This window comes from Rhincodon typus, chromosome 27 (genome assembly GCF_021869965.1).
Source record: "Rhincodon typus isolate 14 chromosome 27, sRhiTyp1.1, whole genome shotgun sequence".
In the NCBI taxonomy this organism is placed as follows: domain Eukaryota; kingdom Metazoa; phylum Chordata; class Chondrichthyes; order Orectolobiformes; family Rhincodontidae; genus Rhincodon; species Rhincodon typus.
The window spans coordinates 16689618-16713735 of NC_063358.1; the positions used below are offsets into that span (position 1 = coordinate 16689618).

The window sequence follows — 24118 nt, forward strand, 5'->3', positions numbered from 1 at the left end:
CTCAGCAAGTCTGGCAGCATCTCCGGAGAAATGAGAGTTAACGTTTGGGGTCGAGTGACTGTGTTTCTCGAAACTGCCCATGATCTTATTCAATGTGGAAACAAGCTCCTATTTTGCCGAGGTGGCTACTGTTCTGGCACGAACCAACAATAACTGTCGCTAGCCAAATGTGTATGAACGGGAATAGTCTTGGCGCTAGCTACCTCATGACCCCAACAGCCTTGGTCCCAAATGACCAGAACACCTGCGCATGCTCGTTAAGTAACCTTTATTAAAATTCCGTGACGACACTTCGATTGTCTTGTCAGGCGGCAAGAAGCCATGACCAATAAGAATACAGCAAGGACTGGAGGGCAGAACAGCCAATCGGTGAAAGGCAAGGGACCGTCTTAGCCAACTGGGATCGGGGTTCTCCAGTCACAAACCAATGAATGTTCAGAGCCCGTCGTAGTCCTCCTTGGTTGGATGGAGTATATTGAAAATGACCAATAGACTCGATGTACTGTTTATTGTGCTTCTCATGTGTTGCAGTTGACCACCAATGGGAGAGCTCCGATGCTGTCACGTGGCGTATTTTTGACGGTTTTTATTCGGTGGAGTGGAGAGGGGGCGCTTTGGTAATTGAAAGCGGGTTTGTGCTGAGCGCGGGAGACAAAGGGAACGCGAGGAACGAGGGTAAGGGGACCGTGTTAGGTATGTGCATGCACTAGTTAGGTAGGATTAACTGGTTCATCTCTTGGACGGTTTGAGAATATTTTTCAGGCATCATTTTATTTTGGGAGTTTACAGTTTCGCGCCGTTGCAACAGAAAGTCTGAGAATGAGCGGGCTAATTGAGGTTAATCTATATCTGTTGCATATATTGAGATGTTGCTTGCTTTAAGCTTAAGCTTAAGATGCAAAAGAAAGGCGGTATCATCATTCTCATTGGAAGAGAATGCAATTGATGCGCGCATTCGATGGGATTAAATTTCTTGGAAGATCTAATTTTCCAGAGGTGCATATTGCAATAGACACAAAGGGTGAGGGGCGAGGGCGCTGTCTATTTTGAGCAAGATGTCTACTCGAAATGCTATAAGAATGATTGATTTTGAATAAGCCTTCAATTTTATGAAACGTGGTGCATCGTCTAAAAAGACTACCGCCTTTCAAACGATAAATTCATGCAGAGCCATATTTTATTTTTGCCTAACTTCACTGGGGTCTTTGTTATTGTCTGGGTATGGTCATCAAAGAAATAAGGGAGGGGCACCTATTGACTAGACAGTTGGAGTGGGGAATTTAAAGGTAACAAATATTTCTAGGTATCAGTTGCAACATTCCATCAGTTTTATAAATGTTAACGCTATCTTGCGACATCCGTTGCACCTGTCTGAATTATTACTTAGCTTGTGCATTTTTTTAAAGCACACGAGGTCTTGTGTTATTTGCTTTCCGTGGGATCTTCAATTCCACTGCTTTTTGGCCGTCAAGAAATACAGTGACTCTTTGTTCTGAAATAACGTTTCTGGAGTGTTTTTGTTTTCTGTCTTAGCACAAAGAGGGGTTCATAGAAGCGCTACATTTTTTATTTAAAAAAAAAAAGCCAAATACAAGTGCTTTATTGAATTTGCATGAAAGCTGAGTTTTTGGACATATTTTTCAATATTGTACCGAATGAATCGCTTCGTATACCTGTAGTTTGAGGATGGGGATGGACCAGCAGTTGACCAGTGCTGTTTTCGTGTACCGTTTTCGAATTAATTCGATCTTCCTAGTCGCACTTGCTTCTAAATTGGGGATAATTGTTCAAAAACCATTTTTTGTAAAAAGAAAACTTACAAAACCTGTTTTTAAATCCAGTTAGGTTTGCCGTATTCAGGTTGGGTGTTGCCCGCTGTTGTTTCTCAGTAACTTGATCCATACAATATTTTTACACCTAGAAAATATATTTGGGTGATATTGTGAAGTGTCTGTTTCTGCGCTATCATTAATATACTGGGGCACCTTTCTGGCCCCAAAGCAACAGGACTTTTTTTTTGTCACATTCGGCTGAATAGAAGAGCGTGTTTTCACATCTGTACTCTTGTGTATTGCCACCATTTTCTTATCTTTAGCTTCAGGTGGCGCTCGAGTCTTGTTGCTGTCTGCAATGTCTGTTCCATAGATTTCGCTGAGATTTATCACAGCCTTGAGAGAGTCGCAACTGTTTGTTTTTTATGGGCTAGAACATCACTTTCTTTTTGCCTTTTCTGTTTTGAGATTGTTAGCATGCAGCAACAAATTGAAGTCTTGTGGGATGTAGCTTTTTTCAGTGCTTTGGGAAATTAATCAAACAAGGACAATGCTGAGTTATTCAAATGTCTTAAAAGCGGTTGCATATTTTGTTTCAGTATTGAAAGTGAATAACTTGCATTTTGCACCCAATGGCTAATTTGAAAATACAATAGTGAAGGCGGGCACCATTTGGCCACCTGCCAGGATCCACTTGAGACCGGAGTTCAGTCCCTAGAATGATACTCGGCCCTTCACGCCTGTGCCAGCTCCGTGGAAGAGCTATTTCATAAGAACCAATTTACTTTCTCCACTTACTACATATTTTCTTTATTGAAGCACTTTCTGCCACCCTTCTAGATTATAACTAATAAAATGCTCATCACGCCTGAGTCTTAGTTAATCGTGCTCTTGCCATTGAAAACCATTTCTTTGTTTTATCAAAACCCCATACTTTTAAACACTTAATTTTTCTCTCCTTTTTCTAAAGGAGAACCACTCCAGTTCATCAAACCCTCTGCTTGGAGAAGGGAGGGAAAAGGTCCTCTCCAGATATTGAAGGTTACTCCTGATGTTGACAATCTAATATCCTGTCACTCTAACTTTTCCCCACAACTTCATGTTTCTTTTTCTCAAGCTGATGGCACTTAAAACAAAAACACTTCCTCACTATAGGAATCAATTTGATCTCACTGGTTGACCTATTTAGACCCTAGATCTGACATACTTTGACAGACTTTCTTTCCATCCATTCAAAGCTGTGTGCATACTTGGCCATAAATCTAGTTATTGGGTCTGATGTATTATTCTATCTTATCAGCTTTCCTGTAATTAGGAGTTAATACTTTTTTCAATTTTTTTTTTAAAAGGTGCCATACCATGGACGTTGTATGCAGTGACATTTGTTCTAAGCCAACTAGGCTAGATCGGCACAAATGTGTTGTCAAGCCCTTTGTGTCCCTACTTAAACTTGGGGATCATTTTGTGTTTAAATCAATATTCCCACAGGCTTTCATATTTAGCTGCATAATGGGTATCTTTTGCTAATTCTGAACTTCATCTACTTGGATAATATCCTTTTGAATATTAGTCTGTAAAACATGAGTTACTAAAATGTTACCTGCATGCTAGGTCAATTTTGGGTTACCTAAACTGCACTTTGAATAGCCTTACAATGATTATTCTTAAAAGAACACATTTGGGCGGTGGCTACTTTACATAATTTTGTGGTGAATGTATTAATGCATGTCTACTTTATTGCAGAATAATGCAGTGCAATCTAGTGACAATGCACTGATTACTGGCAGTGTAAATGCAAAATAGGTTTTGTTTAAAGAAATTTGGATAACAATGTATGCTTTGCCATTTTCTAAAGCACTTAACAGCTCTAATGTATGATAAATTGGGTTTTGATTTCATTTTAGTGGTAAATAGTGCAGCCTGCTGTAACCAGTGTCATGGTGCCAATCATTGTCTAGAATTTCCAAGTGATTAGACAGTGCCAGATGCTACATTTGCTGAAACATTAAATTGTCAAGGGAGTTTTGTTAGATTTTTGAGTTTAAAACAAAATGGCTTTCAAGTAATAGTCATCAAAAGATTAAATATCTTTGGCTTCCTCAAGGCTGCATCTGGTCTTTTTTTTTGTCAATCCTTCCCTGTCAGTCTTTCCTTGTCAAGTTGCTGGTTGATTTTTAACAATGGTGTAATTCAAAATAATTGCATCCTCTGATTAGGAAGCTTAGTTTTGGCAAAGGGAACAAGTTGTCTGTTTATTTCTGCATTTCATATAACCACAGATTGAAAACACACTGCTATTTTGTAATGCTTACTAATCTCGTGATGAAGTCATAACTGCACTTCATATCTGTTACAACCTTGCTGAGTTATATTTGATCGTCTGTTTCTAAAATGTTTAGTCAAGTAGAATGAAAGGTAATTGTTGACAATCCACTTTTTCTAGTCGTTGCAACGTACAGTAGATGCTTCTGACTCCTAGACACGACTGAAACTTAAGCTAATTTGAGTTAGAATAAAAAGTCTGAGTTCTAAACTCAGGCATTCCAGTGGAGTACACAAAAGTACTTGTCAATAGCCTTTTCCTGCAATTAAATCTGTTTAACACACTTTGCTTGCATTTCACCTGGAGTTTCTTTCTGCTCATGATGTAGGTATTTAATATAGTGAAATGTACAGGGTACATGACATCTTTTCTTTCTATTCAATTATATAAATAGGTGTCTCTCCACTAGTTGTTGACTGGATAGGCACTGTATGTCAATGTATCAATCTGAATTGAGTCTTTAGTTGAGATTTCTTATTGGTACAAGTAACACTTCAAAATTCACACGTTGGATATTTGAAATAAGAGCAAAGTGGTGGCAGCAAGTACTTCTGGATAGAAACAGAATTAATGTTTTAAGTCTTGTTTAGAAAATATCAATCTTAAGGTCACAAACATGGAATCTTAGTTATTTGAAAGACCATTGACCACAATCATTAATTCTTCTTCTTTTACAGATGCTTGCTCTCAGATCTCCTATAGTATTGCCAGCACCCTTTTTCTACTGCAGGTAGATCCTTAGTAGTTTTGGCCCTGATTTTCCTGGGTTCATTGTCCTAATTTTGAGGCTGCAACTACAAAACCTGAGGTTATTCGTCCAAATGTAACATGTACCTGGTGATATTCCTGTGCAACAAAACTTCATTCCTAATTTGAGGTGTTCCCTCCATGGCATAGAGTAGGCTAAATGCGGCTGGCTTCTGAAACAGCCATTTGATCACCTGCCCCAGTGTTCCACCATTTTTAGTCTACATTCTAATAAAAGCTGTCTTCAAGGTCTGAAAATTTGCCACACTCAAATAGAATCTATATTAAGTCATCTTTACTTCAGAATGAGAGGTTGCAAGGCATGTAGGTCTAGTTGAGAAAACATAGTCCCCAGTGGCCTTGGCAAGAGTGGATCTGTTCTGATGAAGCAGGCTTCCATATTTATTATGAGTAGAGGAATGTAGATTTTGGGTTGCAATCAAGATCAGTTATAAAATCATGGTGGAACAGGCTCAAGGGGTCTGAATGGCCTACTCCTTGTTTTATGTTCATACGCCATAATTGTGGACAAACTACAAATCATCCCAGTGGCATTCATAACTTTTATTTGGATTTTTACATCTTGACTAGTTCATAAGATCAACAACTAGTGACTTGTTATGCAATACAGTAAAGAGATGAGCTTTAGCTGACCTAGCTTCAGGCAAAGATACTTGAATAGCACCTTCTAAATACATTAATGCTTCCATCTAGAAGGACGGGCAGCAGATATGTGGGAGCACCACTACCAGTAAGTTCCCCTCCAAACTACTCACCATCCTGACTTGGAAATATATTGCTTCATTTTTTTGCTGGGTCACAATTGTGGGATTTCCTCCCTAAGGGCATTGTGGGTCAACCTACAGCATATGGGCTACAGCAATTCAAGAAGGTAGCTTACCACCAACTAGGTATGGGCAATAAATGCTGGCCAGCTAGCAATGCCCACAATGAGTGAATGAATTAAAAAAAAGTAGCCTTAAGTTTTTAAGAGGATACAATGCTTGTGTTGAAAATGTAGCATGATCTCAAAGCAGACTCCCATTTTAAGGCTGCTACTTTGTGATGTATTCTGAGTAATGAAGCTCAAGTGAGCTACTGCAAAGTCTGACTTTTTTGAGGTTGAGATGAGTTTCTTCACCTAACTTTAATTTTATTGAAAAATTGCTATAAAGTTGCTGTGCTCAAGGGGTCCATTCAATTTGTCCAAATCTGCATAGCACAGAAACATCGAAACCTGTCTTTTTGATTTTGTTTTGTTTCTTCAGATTTCATCACATTTTGTACAAGGAATGTAAATAGTACTTTGATTATGTCAGCCTTTTTAACATAATGTTCTGACCACAGGATCTGTTGCACAGATTGGACAGTGTTCAACAGTTGGAAGTTAGCAACCCGTTTGGTCTTGTTCCATTATGGCATCGGCATCGGCTGGTAAGTAGAGAGAGATCCACAAATTCTGGGTTATGAATATCTACAAAAAGAAGTGACTCTAACCAACCTTGACATTCGATTGCATTATTATTGCTGAATCCCTGACTATCAACATCCTGGGGTTACCACTGATCAGGTATATAAATATTTTACCATGTAAATATTTGAATAAAGTAATTTTTTGATCCATTTATGGGATAAGGGCATCTCTGGCTAGGCGAGCATTTATTTCTCATCCCTAATTACCCAGAGGGCAGTTAAGAGTCAACAGTGCTACTGAGAATCTGGAGTCACATGTAGGCCAGAACAGGTAAGGATGACGGTTTCCTTCCCTAAAGGGCCTTAGTGAGCCAGATGGTTCTGATTGGCAATGGATTCATTGTCGTCATTAGACTGTCAATTCCAGCTTTATTATTGAATTCAAATCCTACCATCTGCTGTGGTGGGGTTTGAATCCAGGTCCGCAGAACAGTCCCTGGTTATCCAGATTAACAGTCCAGCGATTTTAATACCGTTAGGTCACCACCTCCTCCCCTCCATAATGCAAATGCTAGAGTGGAAATCTTGAAGAAATAAAGGAAGCTGGAGAAACTCCGGCCTGGAGGCATCTGAAGAGAAGCTGTTCACATTTCAAGTCTGGTACGACTCTTCCTGAGCACTGAAGTTCATAAGAGTTGTACCAGACTCCATCAGCTGTTTGTCTCCACAGATGCTGCCAGACCTGTTGTGTATTGAGCATTCTTTTGTAGCTATATAAATAAGAGCAGGCAGAAGCCAGAAATCTGCATCAAGTAACTCATCTGTCTCCCCAGAGTATGTCCACTATCTACAAGGCCCAAGCGTATTCATCAATCCTGACTTCACTGTCCTGGATGAATGCAATTCCAATAACATTTAAGAAGCTTGACACCATCCAGGAGGAAGCAGCTTAATTAGCTCCAAGTCCACAAACATTGACTTCCTTCACCACAAGAACTCAGTAGCAGCTCAGCGTATACCATCTACAACATGGTCAACAGGAATTCACTAAGGCACTTGACAGTGCCCTCCAAACACATGACCACTGACATCTAGAAGAACAAAGGCAGCAGCTACATGGGAATTCCTCCACCTGTAATTACCCTCCGAGCGTCTCACCTGAAAACAGGGAACAGGAATAGGCCATTCATCCCTACAGCCTTCTTTGCCATTGAACATGGCACAGCTGATCCTGTTTGCCATATTCCAGCTTTCTCTCTATATCTCTTGAATATATTAGCCTCCGCATCCTTCTGTAGAAAGGACTTCGAACGTTTGACTGCTTCCTTCTGTCTTAATTAGCCTAGCCTATATCCTGAGGCTGTGACCACCTCCACTACGGGAAGCACGTTTTCTGCATTTAATCTGTCTAGCCATGTTAGAATTTTATGCAGTTCAATCAAAACTCTCCCCTCACCAACACCACTACCACTACCACCACCGTCCAAATTCAATTCTTGTACACACTAGTTCAACTGAGCTTTTATTCACTAATCATAAAGACATAGAAAATATAACCAGGAATAGGCCATTCAGTATGAAGATCATGGTTGATTATCCAACTCGGCACCCTGTTCTCTCTTTTTCCTTATACTCTTGGATCTCTTGAGCCTCTAGAACTATATCTAACTCTTCCTTTGGAAACATTCAATGCTTTGGCCTCGACCACTTTCTGTGGCAGAGAATTCATAGGCTTTCCAGTCTCTGGGTAAATAAATTTTCTCCTGATCTGTCCTAAATGACCTATACCAAATCCTTTTGAGACTCCTGGTTCTGTATTCCCTGGTCATAGGAAACACCCTTCTTGCGTTTACCTTGTATAGTTCTGTTGGAATTTTTTATGGGTTTCTGAGATCACCTCTCCGTATTGACTCCAGTTAATATAATTGTAAGAACTTCAGTCTCTCTTCATTAGTCAGTCCTGCCATTCTAGGAATCAGTCTGGTAATCCTTACAGCATTTTCTCCATAGCCACAGCATCCTTTTGTCAGATAAGGACACAGAAATTGCATGTAGTACACTAAGGTATGGTCAAACTGGAGTAAGGTATTCCTGCTCTGTAGTTGAATCTTGCTGCCTTTACATACTGCACCTGCATGATTGTTTTCAGTAACTGGTGTACGAGAACACCTAAACCTAGTTGCATCTCATCCTTTCCCAATCTCTAATTTTACAACAGTCCTGCCATTCCTGGCATCAGCCTTGTGAACCTTCACTGCACTTCCTCTTTGGCAATTATTTCCTCTTTAAGGTGACCAAAACTCTGCAGTGCTCCAACTGCAGTCTCACCGAGGTCCAGTATAACTGCAGTGGGACATCTCTTTCTGAACTTGTAATTGCCTTGCACTGAGAGCTGGTACATGATTTGTCTTCCTAATTACTTGCTGCCCCTGTCTGTTAACTTTCCCTGACTGGAATAGAAGGCTGCAGAGATTTGCAAGTCTATATTTTCCAATATATCACCACTTAAATGTTGATTTGTATCTTTCAAGTTGAGTAAGGGGCCCAAGCGTTGATCCCTGCAGGACAACATTAGCAACTGCCTGTCACTTCGAAAAAGACCCACTTATTCCCTCCGTTGCCAATCTGTCAAGCAATTCTCAATCCATTCTGACTTGGAAAATATTCTTGCTCCTTCAGTCTCATTTGTCAGTCCTGGCGCTCGCTCGAACAGCTTTGTGGGTCCAACCTAAACTAAATGAACTGCAGTCAAGGGAGTCACCTTGCCATCTCTGCCTAAAGGCAACAATTAGGCAATAAAAGTTGGCCCAGCTGGCAAAGCCCACATTCCCTTGAAAAGGCTGAAATGAATTTGTAGCCTGGTGGATGAAAGAGAAATGTTTTGTAAGCTAAGCTTTCATAGATGCATGTACATTGGAAATTTATTAGTAAATTTTCAACATAAATTAGACTAATCATGTTTTGGCTAAACTGTCCTAGAAACAGCAATTTGAGACTTTTCTTACTGGAAGAATAAATTGGACTTGATTCCATCAGTTGTAGCACTGTGTAGGGTTTTACTTTAATGTGCTGTATCTTTTAAATTCCAGATGAGAAATGTAGAACTAGATGATCTGAGAGATGGTGAGGTTAATCTTGCTGAATCAACATTTTCACATGCTACTCTGTGCACAACTGAAACAATACTCAACTGTCACTGAAGCACAATGTTGCTCTGTCAACCACAATAAACAATGTCCTGAGACATACTGGATCTAATGATAAGTGGGCAGATTCAACATTGTTGATTTTCTGCATTCAGCCTGGAACATTCTAATTGCTTGGTTATGTCATCAAAACTATATGCCAAATTTAAAATGCAATTTTCCTGTCTCTTGTTACAATGGATTGTCATGAGACAGCTTTTCCTAACTGCAGCATTCTTTGAAATTGTCACCAAGTTTAAGGTCCAATTACTTCTAGTAAGTTGGCATGTCAGGTGGTAACAGTACTGAGTAGATGTATTTTTCAGATATCAAGGTGAAAGAATTGGACAAGAGGTCTTCTGGACAGGCTTTTGAGTTGATCCTGAGTCCACCTGCAGCTGAAGCTATTCCAGAGTTTCCCCTCTCTCCTCCAAAGAAAAAGGATCTTTCATTGGAAGAAATCCAGCGCAAACATGAAGCTGCAGAAATCCGGCGAAAGGTACACCAATCTGAGTGAAACTAAAGTTGCATGATTCAATTCTGGGTCTGGTAAAAGTCATCTCTAGCATGCAAGTACTACAGGAGTAGATTGGACATCATTTTTGTCTGTCACATGCTGAACTTGTTTGATTTTGAGTAATTTTCTTCTCACAATTTGAAATACCCTTGCTTGCAGTATTGCACTCAACTTCACCTAGTCAAGTCTATTTATAATCTGGTCTGTGCTATTAACTCACATTTAACTAAATGTCAGGTAAAGAATTTCAAAACAATGCTTAGCTGTTCATTCAGCTTCTAACAAGACAAGTTGATTTAACTCTGTTAGAGACTCTCTTGATTTAGCAAAAGAATGTAAAACTATTTTCAGTTTAAGAAAATGAAAATCCTTTAAAAATATCATTGCAGTGACTTGGCTTGATAAATGGCTTAACCTGTAAACTGCTTTCAGACTGAAAAACGTAAAAAGCGATAGATGTATAAAGATACTGTTGGGATGGTTTTTTTTTTTAATAATGGATTCCATTCTGAAGAGCTGTTTTTGCACTTTCAAACCTTTCTTTTCAGCTGTTCTATTAGCAACACTCTTCTTAAAAATTAAACTTCCAAGCTTTTATCCAACTGCCTTTCTCACCCCTTCAGCCTTAAAAAGGATGATTAATCTATTTACAGAACTGATCAAAAAGCAGCTTAACTGGATTTCTGGGCAGCCTACTTTAAAAGTTGTGCAACTTGGGTGTTTTCCCCAAAAAAGTATACAGTTACAAAGACTTGCTGGAATTGGCCAGATCTTTCAAATGTGTTTCTTTCTTGGCAATAGAATTTTATTTAATGGTCCATGTGATGTACATAATGTGGCTACTTAAACATAGTAATATGTCCAGTGAGTTTACCTGTGAAGGCTACAGTGAGCTAGTTGTACAGAACAAGGAGTAGTTCATAATTGTGTATACTGATCATGTGCAACTGTTTACATTTTGCTTTCAATGCAATACTTGAACCTTTTGGATAGTGAGGTTTGTTTTGTAATGCAGCCTTATTTTGTTTTCTGTTTTTTAGTCACATGAAGCAGAAGTGCTAAAGCAGTTGGCTGAAAAACGTGAGCATGAAAAGGAAGTGCTTCAGAAAGCTATTGAAGAAAACAACAATTTCAGGAAAATGGCAGAAGAAAAACTGACCACCAAGATGGAAGCTAACAAAGAGAACCGTGAAGCCCAACTAGCAGCCAAACTGGAGCGCCTACGGGAAAAGGTAATGATGGAACTAATGGATGTCTTGTAGCAACTATTGCTGCGTGGAGAGTGAAATTTGACATTACTTAGATTTTAGCTGATGGTGCCATTATACCATTGTTTTCTCACTCTCATACCCCATCTCCTTTCTGAAGACAAATGTGATTTGACTTCTGTGGTGCTGGTAGTCAACCAAGCCACTTTGCGGCAAAGGATTGAAATGTCTTTTGCACTCTCTAAGGTACTATCAGTCCTTGCAGTAGAAACTCCAGGATTCGTTTGGTACCAGATGGAAGCAAGAATCCTTTTCCCTCTATATTCCCCACTGAATCTCTATTCTAGATGCTGTTAGTACAAGTCCCATGCCTGCAGTACTGTGAAAGTTGGCATAGTTAAATCCTTGGTCTCTCTCCAAATGCTAGCAAACATAACAGCTTTTTGAACATTTAATTCATAAATAGTCACCCTGGGAAAATCTCCCTGTCTGTTTCAGTCCTCTATTTAAGGACCAATCACATTAAAACAGAATGTGTCTTGATTGTTACCTTGATTGGAACAAGTGTTTCTGGAAGAATTGTGGTATTGGTTCATTGATCCTTGTTTTGTGACTTAGAAACTTTTTTTCTTTCTAGGAAAAGCGGATGGAAGAAGTGCGAAAGAGTAAAGAGATCAAAGAAGAAAATGAAGACTAGCTCCATGTCAATACTTTTTTCTTTTGGAATTTGAGGATTTTCAAACATCCAAAGATGTGTTTTTTTTTAATGGCCAGTGTGTTAATGGGAACTCCTCCTAATTTGTAATAATGCTGTTAAGTGTGCAACTGCGAGCCAAAAGCTGACCAGTGGGGAAGCTTGTATTTTGTATGCTTTTTCACTTTTTTTTTTTTTTTTTTTTTTTAGTAAGCAATCTTGTGGATTATTCTTCCCTTGTTTTTCCCCTCCCCTTGCCAAACCCCGTGTAGATAAATGGAGCTCCTGCATTTTTTCTACAAGTAGTGAAGTGAATGAAATTGCTGGTTCAGGTTTTTCCTTTTGTGAAATGTGTAACTTTTAGCATGCTTTACTGATGTGTTACACGTCTAGTCTAAGTGTGTAACTGTAAACCTGCCTGACCTGTTACATCTGCCTTGGTTTCAATAAAACTACACCATTGATGTTGACTTGTGTCTCTCTTTATTCAGTGGTGGGACAGAGCAAATTTTTTTTTTTTTTTTTTTTTGTACAAGACTCCTGCTGTTTGAAACCATGTGTAGTAACTTCATTCATAGTAACTTAAGCCATGTCTTACTAGTGGCATACCCTTGTATCGAATCTTCGTAATACTAGGCAAAATGCCTTATTCAGAGTCTGGAAGAGTCCCACTAGATCAAGTAATACATAACATTCTGATCCCAAATGGGGAAGTGGACTCTGCTGTTTCTACTGACTTCATGTTAACTTTGAGCTCTGGTCTGTGTGTATGTAATGCTGCCATTAAACTGATAATGACTTTTACAAAAAGATAACTATTTGTGGATGAGATTGCTGGGCTTGATTGGCAAGATGGTTCAGACCTTTGAATAGTGCATTCCTGCATCATCTCAACTGTGGAAACCATCTACCTGTAAAAACAACAGGTATACCTGAGGAAGGGATGGGTATGAATGATAATGGATAGTACCATGTCTACTTGGCTCACCAGGAAGTGATGCAGATTAAGGCAACCTAGAGAAAACCTTGACTTGCTAGTGTATCAAAGGTACAGCTGGTATTGTTTTATGGTGCCAGTCTTCAGTGGACTATGGAAAAACTACAACGGGAAGCCCGTTTTACTGAAATTATTACACCACCAATGGCTACAATTTCAAGCCACCTGAGTCCGTGTGGGGTGGGGTGCACGAAACATGAAAGGTATACCCAGACAAGACGTTATAGTGAGCAAAGTAGACTTTGTTTCAGACCTTTCTGAAGAAGGGCCTTGGTCTGAAATGTCAGCCTTTCTGCTCCTCTGATGCTGCTTGGCCTGCTGTGTTCATCCAGCTCGACACCACCTTGTTATCTCAGATTCTCCAGTGTCTGCAGTTCTTACTATCTTTTGTTTCAGGTTGTTCAGTGAAGTTACCTGACTGCCGTACTATATGCAATCATTCAGATATTGCTTTGTCTCCCTGATGTAATTGTCAACCCTATGCTATCAAGAGTTGCACACTTAGTAGTTGTAGTTGTAGTAGTAGTAGTAAGGCCTGATCTGCAATTGTGCACAAGATCCTGTGGAGATATTTGAAAGTGGGAGTGTTCTATTTGAACTTTTAGATGAAAAACATCTGTTTTCATGGATTTGTGGAATCTTGACATGTACAATTTTTGTCTTGAGCAGTTGGAAATCTGTCCACTATCATTGACGGTTAAAAGTGTGGGGGGAGATTGGAGGTAAAGTGCTATATAGAAATGTGTCCATGTTGCCATCCATTCAAAATTCTACAACACTGATTTGAACACCTTTTTTCTTGCTAATAACATAATTGCAATGTTTTGAATGTGGTCTACTTTTGGTAGACCTTTTGTTTCGGGTACACTACCCTTTCTGGAATATACTTCAGCGTAATCGTACATCCTGGGTCAGAAATACCAAGATGATCTGACAAAGTTTTGATTGGTCATTTTCTGTACATAAATGAAATGACTCCCTTTTAAACTCCAAGCCCTCAAGTTACAAACATCTAACCTGCAAAACGTCTTAATCGGAAGAGTGCTAGACTGTAGAATGAGTAATTGAAATCTTGCAAGTTTGTACTGTATCATTCTTGTAACTGCATGCAGCATTAATAAAATGAACAAATCATTTGGGACATAAAAGCCCCCATTGGAGACCTTTGGGAGTGGTAGATCCCAAATCACATTATCTCCAGGTATGTTCCACAAGTCTCATTACTCATGCTCAAAATATTATTTTTTTGGAAGCCAGTCTATTGTGTATAAATTGATGCTAACTTCTACCATCTGCCTAAGTAGCAGCTTGTTCAGTACACTGACTAATGTTCTGTTGTGAAAGTATTTCGATTTTCGTTTGTGAGGACTTGGGACCTTTTTGGTTCTGTTATAAATGAAATGGGTCTTGAAGGTCAGCATCTTGAACCTTTCAATTCTTTGTATGCTTCATCATAGCAATTAAGTTGTTATTGACATGCTAATCATTGGCTCTAGCATTCTTCAAACACCCTCACCTCATACTTGATCCTGAATTTCTAGGCACCGTGTCAAATTATTGTGCATTACGAATCAATGTTTACAGGTTTAATCAGGTTATGAATGCAATTGATCTCTAGCTGTCCCTTTAATATACCTACTTGCAATAATTAATGTCAATACAGGTGCATAGCTGTAGCATAACAAATCTTGCAATAAGTAGTACCTCATATAAGCCCGTATAATTAAATTAGCGCCATCATCTCCATTTACCGTGAGCAACGTCACGGGTGATCCAGCCGATGCCTTCAATATCATTTAAGTGATTCGATGTTTTCCGTCTTTAGGCCAAATTTTATGGCTGGAGGAGGTATTTTTATACTCTTCATTCATACGTTTTGTTTTAATATGCCTAATACATATTTCATTGCTGCGCTGCTTTTACTAAAGATAACGATCAGGTTCCCTGAAATGCACATGACAGTGGGAATAACCTAAAAGTGCCAAGTACGGGAATGAAATCAAATGCGATAGCGAATAAATATGATGTTTAAGTTTTTAAAAAGTTACATCTTTGAAGAACTGTTGAAGACATTTTAAAATGATCGTTAAGTCGTTAATCGTTAAATGTCGACCGTTAGCCGTTGCCCACGAGACCGGTTTGAATGTAAAGAGGCGGAGCCTGTGGCGTGGCGCGGGAGCCCGGGGGTGGCACCAGTAGCTATTGAGCTGAGGTAAAGGGAGCACGTAGGAAGGGCTGCATCTAATCGCAGTTAGTGGTCGGTCTTCGGGTGGGTGGAAGTTATGATCTTTTTTATATTGACTTTGATTCCCACGCACATCTTATGCGTCCTGTCTTTGGCTAGCAACCCGCTTGGTATTTTAAAGGGCCAACAAAAACTGGTGTCAGCAAAAGTCGGTGTTTTGTGTATGTAACTGTCTCAAGGTCCGTCTTCATTCTCCCACAGCCTTCGCTCAGTTGAATGCATTTCGGTGGCCTTGGTTGCTCTTCAGTTTATCCGAAACCAACAGAACTGGGTTAAGAGTTGGTTTGGAATTAGGGGCAGTTGTGATGCTTCCTACACTTGAAAAATTTAATAGTGCCCCCTGTGGGGATGGGTGAGGGCATTTTGTCCCTACCAGGACTTCCAGGGATTCGTCAGGCTGAATCCAAAACTTTTCCGAACAGGTTTCTCTATTTGTCAAACCTCTGCTAATGTTACTTTTAAATTACCACTGTCTGGGATAAAACTAATAACCTGTTTTCTTTTTAGAAGTTGGTCTGTTTTCGTTGACTGTTGGCCCTAATTCTACTTTGGTAAGTGTGGATCAAATGTAAATAAGCTTATTTTGAAGCAACTTCCCTTGGACTGGAAGCGTACTGAAGATAGTTGAATTGGTGATATTTATTTGTTGAAAAATGGCTTTAGTTTGAAAGTGTTAACTGTTGTAAGTCTATTTATAATCTATCTTTTTTTGCTGCTAGGGCTTTAATGTATAATATCAATGAGGGTTGCATTATCTCAAAACAGTTGTGCAACTTTGCCTTTTACTGTAGTATTTTGTTTTCCCAAAATACAATACTGAAACTAGTTGAAGCCAAAATGATTGTTCCACTGGATTACTTTGTAATTGCTTTTTGAAAATGATTGTTAAACACACTTGCCAAGTACTGTAACATGATGTATTTGTATTAGTTGATAATTATTGAATACAACCTTTTGGTTGTTCTCTTTCCCCAATGATCAAATATGTCTTTTTAAATACCGAGAGCTTCTCTAGCATGTGGCCTGATCTCTCCATCTACCAGAATGACAGATAACGGTTTATATATTTTCTAGAACAACCTTGTGGCTTGTTTGAGAAATGAAGCTAGACTTAAAATGCGTGGAGATGCTTCTCTACCGTTTGTGTAACCTTTTTTTTAAAAAAAAGTTTGTTTAACCCACAATCGTTTTCCTCCTGTGGCCTGAATGTTTTATTAACTTAAATGAACATAAACTAAAAAAATTACACTCTCTCCCCATGTAACCATTTTCAGCAAAAATATTCTCAACTGGAAAAGAAAATACTGATTTAAAAGCTTAAAACCAAAACTGGCAATAGTGAAGTTTGTGTATATAAACTTTCAAAAGTGTTCAATGTAATACTTTTGTTAGCAAAACTGATGGATAAAAGGCATTTGAGCATCATACATACAAAATTGAGTATGAGTTTTTGAGTGGGAATGGCTCTTTGGACTGGAGACATATATACTTTGTTCTTTAAGGATTCAGTGCTATTTTTGGTATACACTGTTGACCTTGGACTAAGGCATAATTTTGAAATTTGTATGTGTACTAACAGTGAGAAAGATAGTAATAGATGTCAAGAGGGCTTAGAATGGTGGATTGGATGGATGCTTGACAGACAAACTTATTTTAATTCAGAAAAGTGAGAAGTGACGTGCTTTGATAGAAAAGATGTCCCATTATAATATGTATTTTCTTTCGTGTTTTTTTTTAAAGCAGATGTAAGAAAGAGAAACATGGATATGCTTGAGTGGAACTCTTTTAAAGGTGTCAGGATAGGTTTAAAAAACAATTAATGAAGAACATAGAATGCTGGACTTTATAAGTAGAACCATAGAATACAAAAGCAAAGAAGTGCAACAATATAATATGCTGATTTGGACCCTCTGAAGTTGTGTGTCCACTTTTAAGCACCATGCTTGAGGTATGAAGATGAAGACTTTAGAAGTGTTACACAAGTTACTTATTGAAATCATTCCAGCTATGAGGGATTCCAGTTATGAGGATTGATTAGTGAGGCTGGATTCTTCTTGGAGATGAGAATGTTAAATGGTGATATAAAATAATAAAATTACGAAGCGTTTAGATAGAATACATCAAGAAACCTTTTGTAGGCCAAAGGGTTAGTGGTCAGAGGAAGCAGATTTGAAGTGAATGACAAAAGAGCAAGAACCTCCTCATCATAGAAGACTGGTTATTTTGAAATGTGGTACTAGTTTATAAGTCTGTCAGTGCTAGCAATATGAGGAAAAGGTTTTTACACAACAAATGGCTAGAATTTGGAATGTGCTGCTGATGGGAAGGTGGAAAAAGTTTCAAAAAGCTACTTTTTGGGAGGAATGTAGATGTATGTTTGAACAATAAAATACTGCAAAGATGAGTAAAATATGGGAGAATGGGTCTAACTGTACTGCTGTTTAAAAGAGCAGGTAATAATAGATTCAGTGTACCAAATTAATTTGTTCTGTGCTGTACCTCCTAATTCTGTCTGTAATAAATTCAGAACAAGCAGGAAACTTTGTGCAGATCAGTAATAACTACAGAGTGTAAAGACAAATTCATATTCAAATTCATATCTGAAAAGGACAAATTGACATCGGTACTGCTTTGTGTTTTCCAACATTTTCCATCTTGTTGACAAGGAGAGGGTTGTTGTTTCAAGCTAAGACACTTTATCTCTTATTTTCTACTTGTTTTTATCCTTATGATGTCAACCTGTTACTTGAGATTTCAGCATGATAGATCAATAAAAATGAACATTTCAGTAAGTAGTGCTATCACAAAAGAGTTTCACTTTGTTTTTGTCCTTTTTCCAGTTGAAAACTTGCTATCCATTGTGACTAAATTGATTGATAGTGTACTTCAGCAATTGGGCAACTGTTCAGTTGTAAAGCTTGCAAGTTATTTGTTCTTCTACACTTATAGTGATGGCTGTCTCATTCATGTGCAAGACTTGACTTGTTACCTTCTCAGTTCTTCAGGAATAATTATTGGTTTCTACTGAAATTCTATTCATTCAGTCTTTTTCTCTTTGTTGAAAAAGCCTAGATGGTTTGAAATAAGTGGTACTAGTTTATAAATCTTGTCAGTACCAGTTATATATGTTAGTGGTGAAGGTGGTTTTGGGAACCTGCTTGAAAGAAATGGCATGGTGTATTGTGTATCTTGGACTAGTTAATTAATAGGAGAGTAATAAAATTAGCAGATTGAGGTCTGCTTCAGTTCTTTAAAAGGGCAGATAATAGATTCAATGAACAAAATTAATTCCTTCTGTGCTCTACCTTCTGATTCTGTCTGTAACAAAATCAGCAAACTTAAACAGTTAGTGTCTCATCAATGTGAACTTGTGTTTTAAGTTGAGCATTTTAAGACTATTAATGTTGAATGCGTTGTAAACTATTTTTTCTAGAAACCGCTGGGTTGGTTAGGTGGGGGGTGCTGGTGTGCTTTAGTGGTGGGAGGGGTGAAACAGTATTAAATTTACAGCTGAAAATTTCTGTTTGAGCATGGTCATTGTGGCCACCAAGAACTGTAGAAGAACGAGAGATAACAAGGTGTAGAGCTGGATGAACACAGCAGGCCAAGCAGCATCATAGGAGCAGGAAGGCTGACGTTTCGGGCCTAGACCCTTCATCAGAAATGGGGGAGGGGAAGGGGATTCTGAAATAAATAGGGAGAGAGGGGGAGGCGGATAGAAGATGGATAGAGGAGAAGATAGGTGGAGAGGAAAGAGGGGGGGATGGAGCCAGTAAAGGTGAGTGTAGGTGGGGAGGTAGGGAGGAGATAGGTCAGTCCAGGGAGGATGGACAGGTCAAGGAGGCGGGATGAGGTTAGTAGGTAGGAGATGGGGGTGCGGCTTGAGGTGGGAGGAGGGGATAAGTGGGAGGAAGAACAGGTTAGGGAGGCGGGGACGAGCTGGGCTGGTTTTGGGATGCGGTAGAGGGAGGGGAGATTTTGAAGCTTGTGAAATCCACATTGATACCATTGGGCTGCAGGGTTCCCAAGCAGAATACGAGTTGCTGTTCCTGCAACCTTCGGGTGGCATCGTTGTGGCACTGCAGGAGGCCCAGGATGGACATGTCGTCTGAGGAATGGGAGGGGGAGTTGAATTGGTTTGCGACTGGGAGGTGCAGTTGTTTATTGTGAACCGAGCGTAGGTGTTCTGCAAAGCGGTCCCCAAGCCTCCGCTTGGTTTCCCCGATGTAGAGGAGGCCACACCGGGTACAGCGGATGCAGTATACCACATTGGCAGATGTGCAGGTGAACATCTGCTTGATGTGGAAAGTCTTCTTGGGGCCTGGGATGGGGGTGAGGGAGGAGGTGTGGGGGCAGGTGTAGCACTTCCTGCGGTTGCAGGGAAAAGTGCCGGGTGTGGTGGGGCTGGAGGGGAGTGTGAAGCGGACAAGGGAGTCACGGAGAGAGTGGTCCCTCCGGAAAGCAGATAAGGGTGGGGAGGGAAAAATGTCTTTGGTGGTGGGGTCAGATTGCAGATGGCGGAACTGTCGGAGGATGATGCGTTGGATCCGGAGGTTGGTGGGGTGGTACCTGAGGACGAGGGGGATTCTTTTTTGGTTGTTATTGCGGGGACGGGGTGTGAGGGATGAGTTGCGGGAAATGCGGGAGACACGGTCGAGGGTGTTCTCGACCACTGAGGGGGGGGAGTTGCAGTCCTTGAAAAACGATGACATCTGTAGAAGAACGCCCATGATTCATTGTGATTGGTGAAGACCAGCAGTAAAATAGAAGATTATATAGGATTACCAAAGTTGATTTCTGAACCATATCAATTTTTGTTCACAATCCACAAAAAATTGTACTATAAGATATTTAGATCATGCCAACAATGTTAAATTTGTTCAAGTTTTCTTTTTATCCCCATTACAGAAGCTGGAAAGAAAAATGTCTAAAACCAAAGCTTTCCGTGATTGTGATTAACTCTTGTGGATATCATTGTATTGTTTGCTGAATTTGTTCTTTTCCAGATGAGTGCAAGACGAATAACTTTGACAAAATGTGTGTTTTTTTTCTCAGTGATATTCAAAGACTTTAACTATTGAATCATAGCCAGAGAATCACTTCTGAAGGTTCCCAAACCCACCCCGCCCCCACAAAAAAAAAAGCCATGAACTGATAACCTCTGAAGTTCCCCAAACTTCTAAGAAATCGAGGCAAGAATGTTATTTGACCAATCAACCTTGCTTATCATTCAATTAAGTCATATTTCATCTACCTCTTATCCCCCTTCCAAGAATATCTTAATATCGCTTGATTCCCTTGGTATCCAAAGACAACAAGATGTCTTGAATGTATGTACTCATTGACTCAGCCATCCAAAACCCTCTGAGGTAGAAATTAGAGTTTACAATCCTTTGAGAGAAATTAATTACTCTTCAGCTCTACCTAAATATGGCTTACCCCTGAGAAGCATTTATCCAAACAAGCCCTTTTAAGTGTTTGTTTCAATGACATGCCTCTAATTTTCCAAATTCCATGGAATGTAAGTCCACTTTACTTGATTTCTGTTCATAAGACAGTCACTTCATCCCAGATATCAATCAAGTGAACCTTTAATGTCTATGGTAATTATACTGAAATGTGCACACTACTCTAATTCTTCATCTCTGATATAGTGTCAAAAATGTTTTACTGATCTTGTTCAGTACCTTAGAATATTTTCCTGTTTTAAGGGAGCTGTTTAAATGCACATTCTTGAATGAATTTGGTACAATGCAACCACTAGATCAAGTGACATTGGACTCAAAACAAACTGTTTCCCTCTACACAGATGCTGCTAGACCTGTTGAGTTTCTCTAGCAATTTGTTTATATTAACGAGATCAAGCTCCAGTTTGTCGCAGCTTTGATAAGAATTTGTTACTTTTTAGGCTGTAAGACTTGAGCAGTTAGATTTCTAAAATGTTAGTGGCTTCGAATGACCATTTTAAAATTGCCATTATATGCTTATCCTACAGGTTTTACCTTTCTCATTTGAGCATTTGTCCTGAGGTGTCCACTTTAGTTTCTGTTCCATTTTGTTGAACATGGCTTGCACTGGTAAGTGTTACCTTGATTTAATGCACATAGTTCTGGACATCTGGACTATGTGGTAATTTCTTTAGTGGGGATGCAGTGTAGAAAGACAAGAGAAAAATTAAATGCAAGAACTTGCACAAGGAGTAGTAATATGTGTTTGCATATCTGTCTGACAGTTTTGCTCTTAACTTTTCATGTTTTTGTTTTTATCACCAGTCTAAAAGCTGCTTTCCTCATCTGTAGTCATAAACTGACTTAGAACGTAGAACGTAGAACAGTACAGGCTCTTCGGCCCACGATGTTGTGCTGACCTATTATCCTACTAAGATCAATCTACCCTGCATATCCCACATTTTACTATCCTCCATATGCCTATCCAAGAGTCGCTTAAAAGTCTCTAGAGTATCTGATTCCACTACCACTGCCGGCAGCGCATTCCACATGCCCCCCACTCTCTGTGTAAAGAACCTACCTCTGACGTCTCCCCTATACCTTCTTCCAATCACCTTAAAATTATGCCCCCTCATAATAGTCATTTCTGCCCTGGGAAAAGTCTCTGACTGTCCACTCTATCTATGCCTCTCATCATCTTGTAAACCTCTATCAAATCACCTCTCGTCCTTCTTCGCTCCTTCAACTTTCCTCATAAGACCTGCCCTCCAGTCCAGGCAGCATCATGGTAAATCTCTTCTGCACCGTCTCTAAAGCTTCCACATCTTTCCTATAATGACATGACCAGAACTGAACACAATATTCCAAGTGTGGTCTAACCAGCGCTTTATAGAGCTGCAGCATAACCTCACGGTTCTTAAACTCAATTCCCCTGCCAATGAAAGCCAACACACCATACGCCTTCTTTACAACCCTATCAACTTGGGTCGCAACTTTGAGGGATCTATGGACGTGGACCCCAAGATCCCTCTGTTTCTCCACACTGCCGAGAATCCTGCCATTAACCCTGTATTCTGCATTCAAGTTCGACCTTCCAAAATGAATCACTTCACACTTTTCTGGGTTGAATTCCATCTGCCGCTTCTTTGCCCAGCTCTGCATCTTGTCAATGTCCCGTTGCAACCTACAACAGCCCTCCACGCTGTCCACAACTCCTCCAACCTTCGTGTCATCGGCAAACTTACTAACCCACCCTTCCACTTCCTCATCCAAGTCATTTATAAAGATCACAAAGAGCAGAGTCCCAGAACAGATCCCTGCGGAACACCACTGGTTACTGAGCTCCAGGCTGAATACTTTCCATCTCTTACCACCCTCTGTCTTCTATTGGACAGCCAGTTTTGTATCCAGACAGCCAAATTTCCTTGAATCCCATGCCTCCTTACTTTCTGAATGAGCCTACCATGTAGAACCTTATCAAATGCCTTGCTAAAATCCATATACACCACATTTCTATTCTTCCTTTGTTTATAGTGCAGCTCTTTTTGAGGCAATTTTCACAAGCTGAGAAGATAAGTTAATCTTGAACAGAACTAATAACATCAAATTCAGATTTTTTTTTAATGAATGTGAAAGATTGAGTGGTTTGGCTTTTAGGAACAAGAATGGACCATTCAGCCTTTGGAAGCTGTTCACCATTCAATCAGATCATGGCTAATCTGCAGGCTAGTTTCATTTACTTGTCTGTCCCCGTATTCTTGGATATAATGTGATATCAGGATAGATGGGAAGGAAAAGAAGGGGGACTAGCAGCAGTTTTGATTAAAGATTAAATTAGAATTCTGGAGAAAGAAACTTCCCTAGAATGCGCAAACAATATTTGATGAGAGGTAAGATGTTCTAGAGGTACCACCGACCAGCAGAAAAGATAGAAGATAAGACACTTGCAAGCAATTTACAGAGGTGCAAAATCTACCAGCTAATTGTAATGGATGACCTAATTATCCCTATATAGACTGTGATAACAATAGCATAAATCAGAGAGGGGGTAATGAGTTTCTAAAACTTATTCCGGGTAATGTTATGTAGTACAGTGTCACTTAGAATTGTGGTTCCCTTCCTGAAAATCGCAACTTTAAGTGAAATGACTTGAAACTGCCATAGTTTTTTTTGTCATTCATGCATGGAATATGACTGGCTAAGCTAACATTTATCATCCTTTCCTCACTGTCGAGGAGAAAGTGTTGGTGAGCTGCTGTCTTGAACAGCTGCAATTGTTGGTGTAGGAACACCCACAGTACCGTTAAGAAGGGAGTTCCAAGATTTTGACCCAGTGACAGTGAAGGGTCTGAGATATAGATCCAAATCAGGATAGCATGTGCCTTAGATGGGAACTTGCAGGTGATGGTGTTCCCATGCATTTGCCTTTGTTTTACGGAGTGATAGAGATCATGGCTTTGGAAGCTGCTGTTGGAGGAGCCTTGTTATGGTAGATGGCACGTACCGTGTGTCTGCGATGAAGTGGGTATATGTTGAATCTGGCGGATGGAATGGCATCAAGTGGGCTGCTTTGTCATGGGTGGTGTCATGCTTCTTGACTATAATTGGAGTTGCGCACATCCAGGGAATTGGGGAGTATTCTATCACACTCCTGACTTGTGCCTTGTGGATGGTGGGCATTTTCTGGGGAGACGGCTTCTGATCTCTTGTAGCTGCAGTATTTTTGATTGGTTCACTTCAATTTCTTGTCAATTGTAATCTCCTGGATAATGTTAGTGGGGGATTCAGTGATGATAATTGCCATTGAATGTTAGGGGATGATGGTTAAATTCTCTCGTTAGCGATGGTCATCGCCTGGCACTTCTGTGATGCAGATGTTACTTTCAGCTTATTAGTCCAAGCCTGAATGTTATCCAGGTCTTACTGCAAATGGACACGGACACGGACTGTTCCAGGTACCTGAAGTGTCATGGCATTGAGCATAGTACAATTATCCACGAACTTCCCTAACTCTGACTTCATGTTGGAAGGAAGGTAGTAAGATCTTCCTTTTGAGGCGCAAGTTGTATC

General features: G+C 39.7%; 2 protein-coding genes across 5 annotated transcripts in view; both read left to right on the forward strand.

The window, feature by feature from the left end:
- Positions 1-550: 550 nt before the first annotated feature.
- Positions 551-12329, forward strand: LOC109934892 (stathmin-like). Of its 2 annotated transcripts, none has more exons than XM_020533563.2 (5): positions 551-675; positions 6190-6276; positions 9767-9939; positions 10998-11189; positions 11803-12329. In XM_020533563.2, exons 2-5 carry the CDS (start codon positions 6258-6260, stop codon positions 11860-11862), a joined length of 444 nt encoding a protein of 147 aa, XP_020389152.1. In that variant the 5' UTR covers positions 551-675; positions 6190-6257; the 3' UTR covers positions 11863-12329. The 2 variants fall into 2 exon arrangements, with proteins under 2 accessions (XP_020389152.1, XP_048469174.1); XM_048613217.1 differs by having other exon boundaries at positions 600-693.
- A 2268-nt stretch (positions 12330-14597) lies between these two features.
- Positions 14598-24118, forward strand: part of LOC109939126 (stathmin-like) — a 17925-nt gene continuing 8404 nt past the window's right edge. The window contains exons 1-3 of one of the 3 annotated variants that reach the window (XM_048613136.1): positions 14598-14704; positions 15609-15652; positions 21097-21178. In XM_048613136.1, the coding sequence (XP_048469093.1) occupies positions 21166-21178 (13 nt within the window). In that variant the 5' untranslated portion in view covers positions 14598-14704; positions 15609-15652; positions 21097-21165. The other 2 variants (XM_048613133.1, XM_048613132.1) reach the window with 2 other exon arrangements.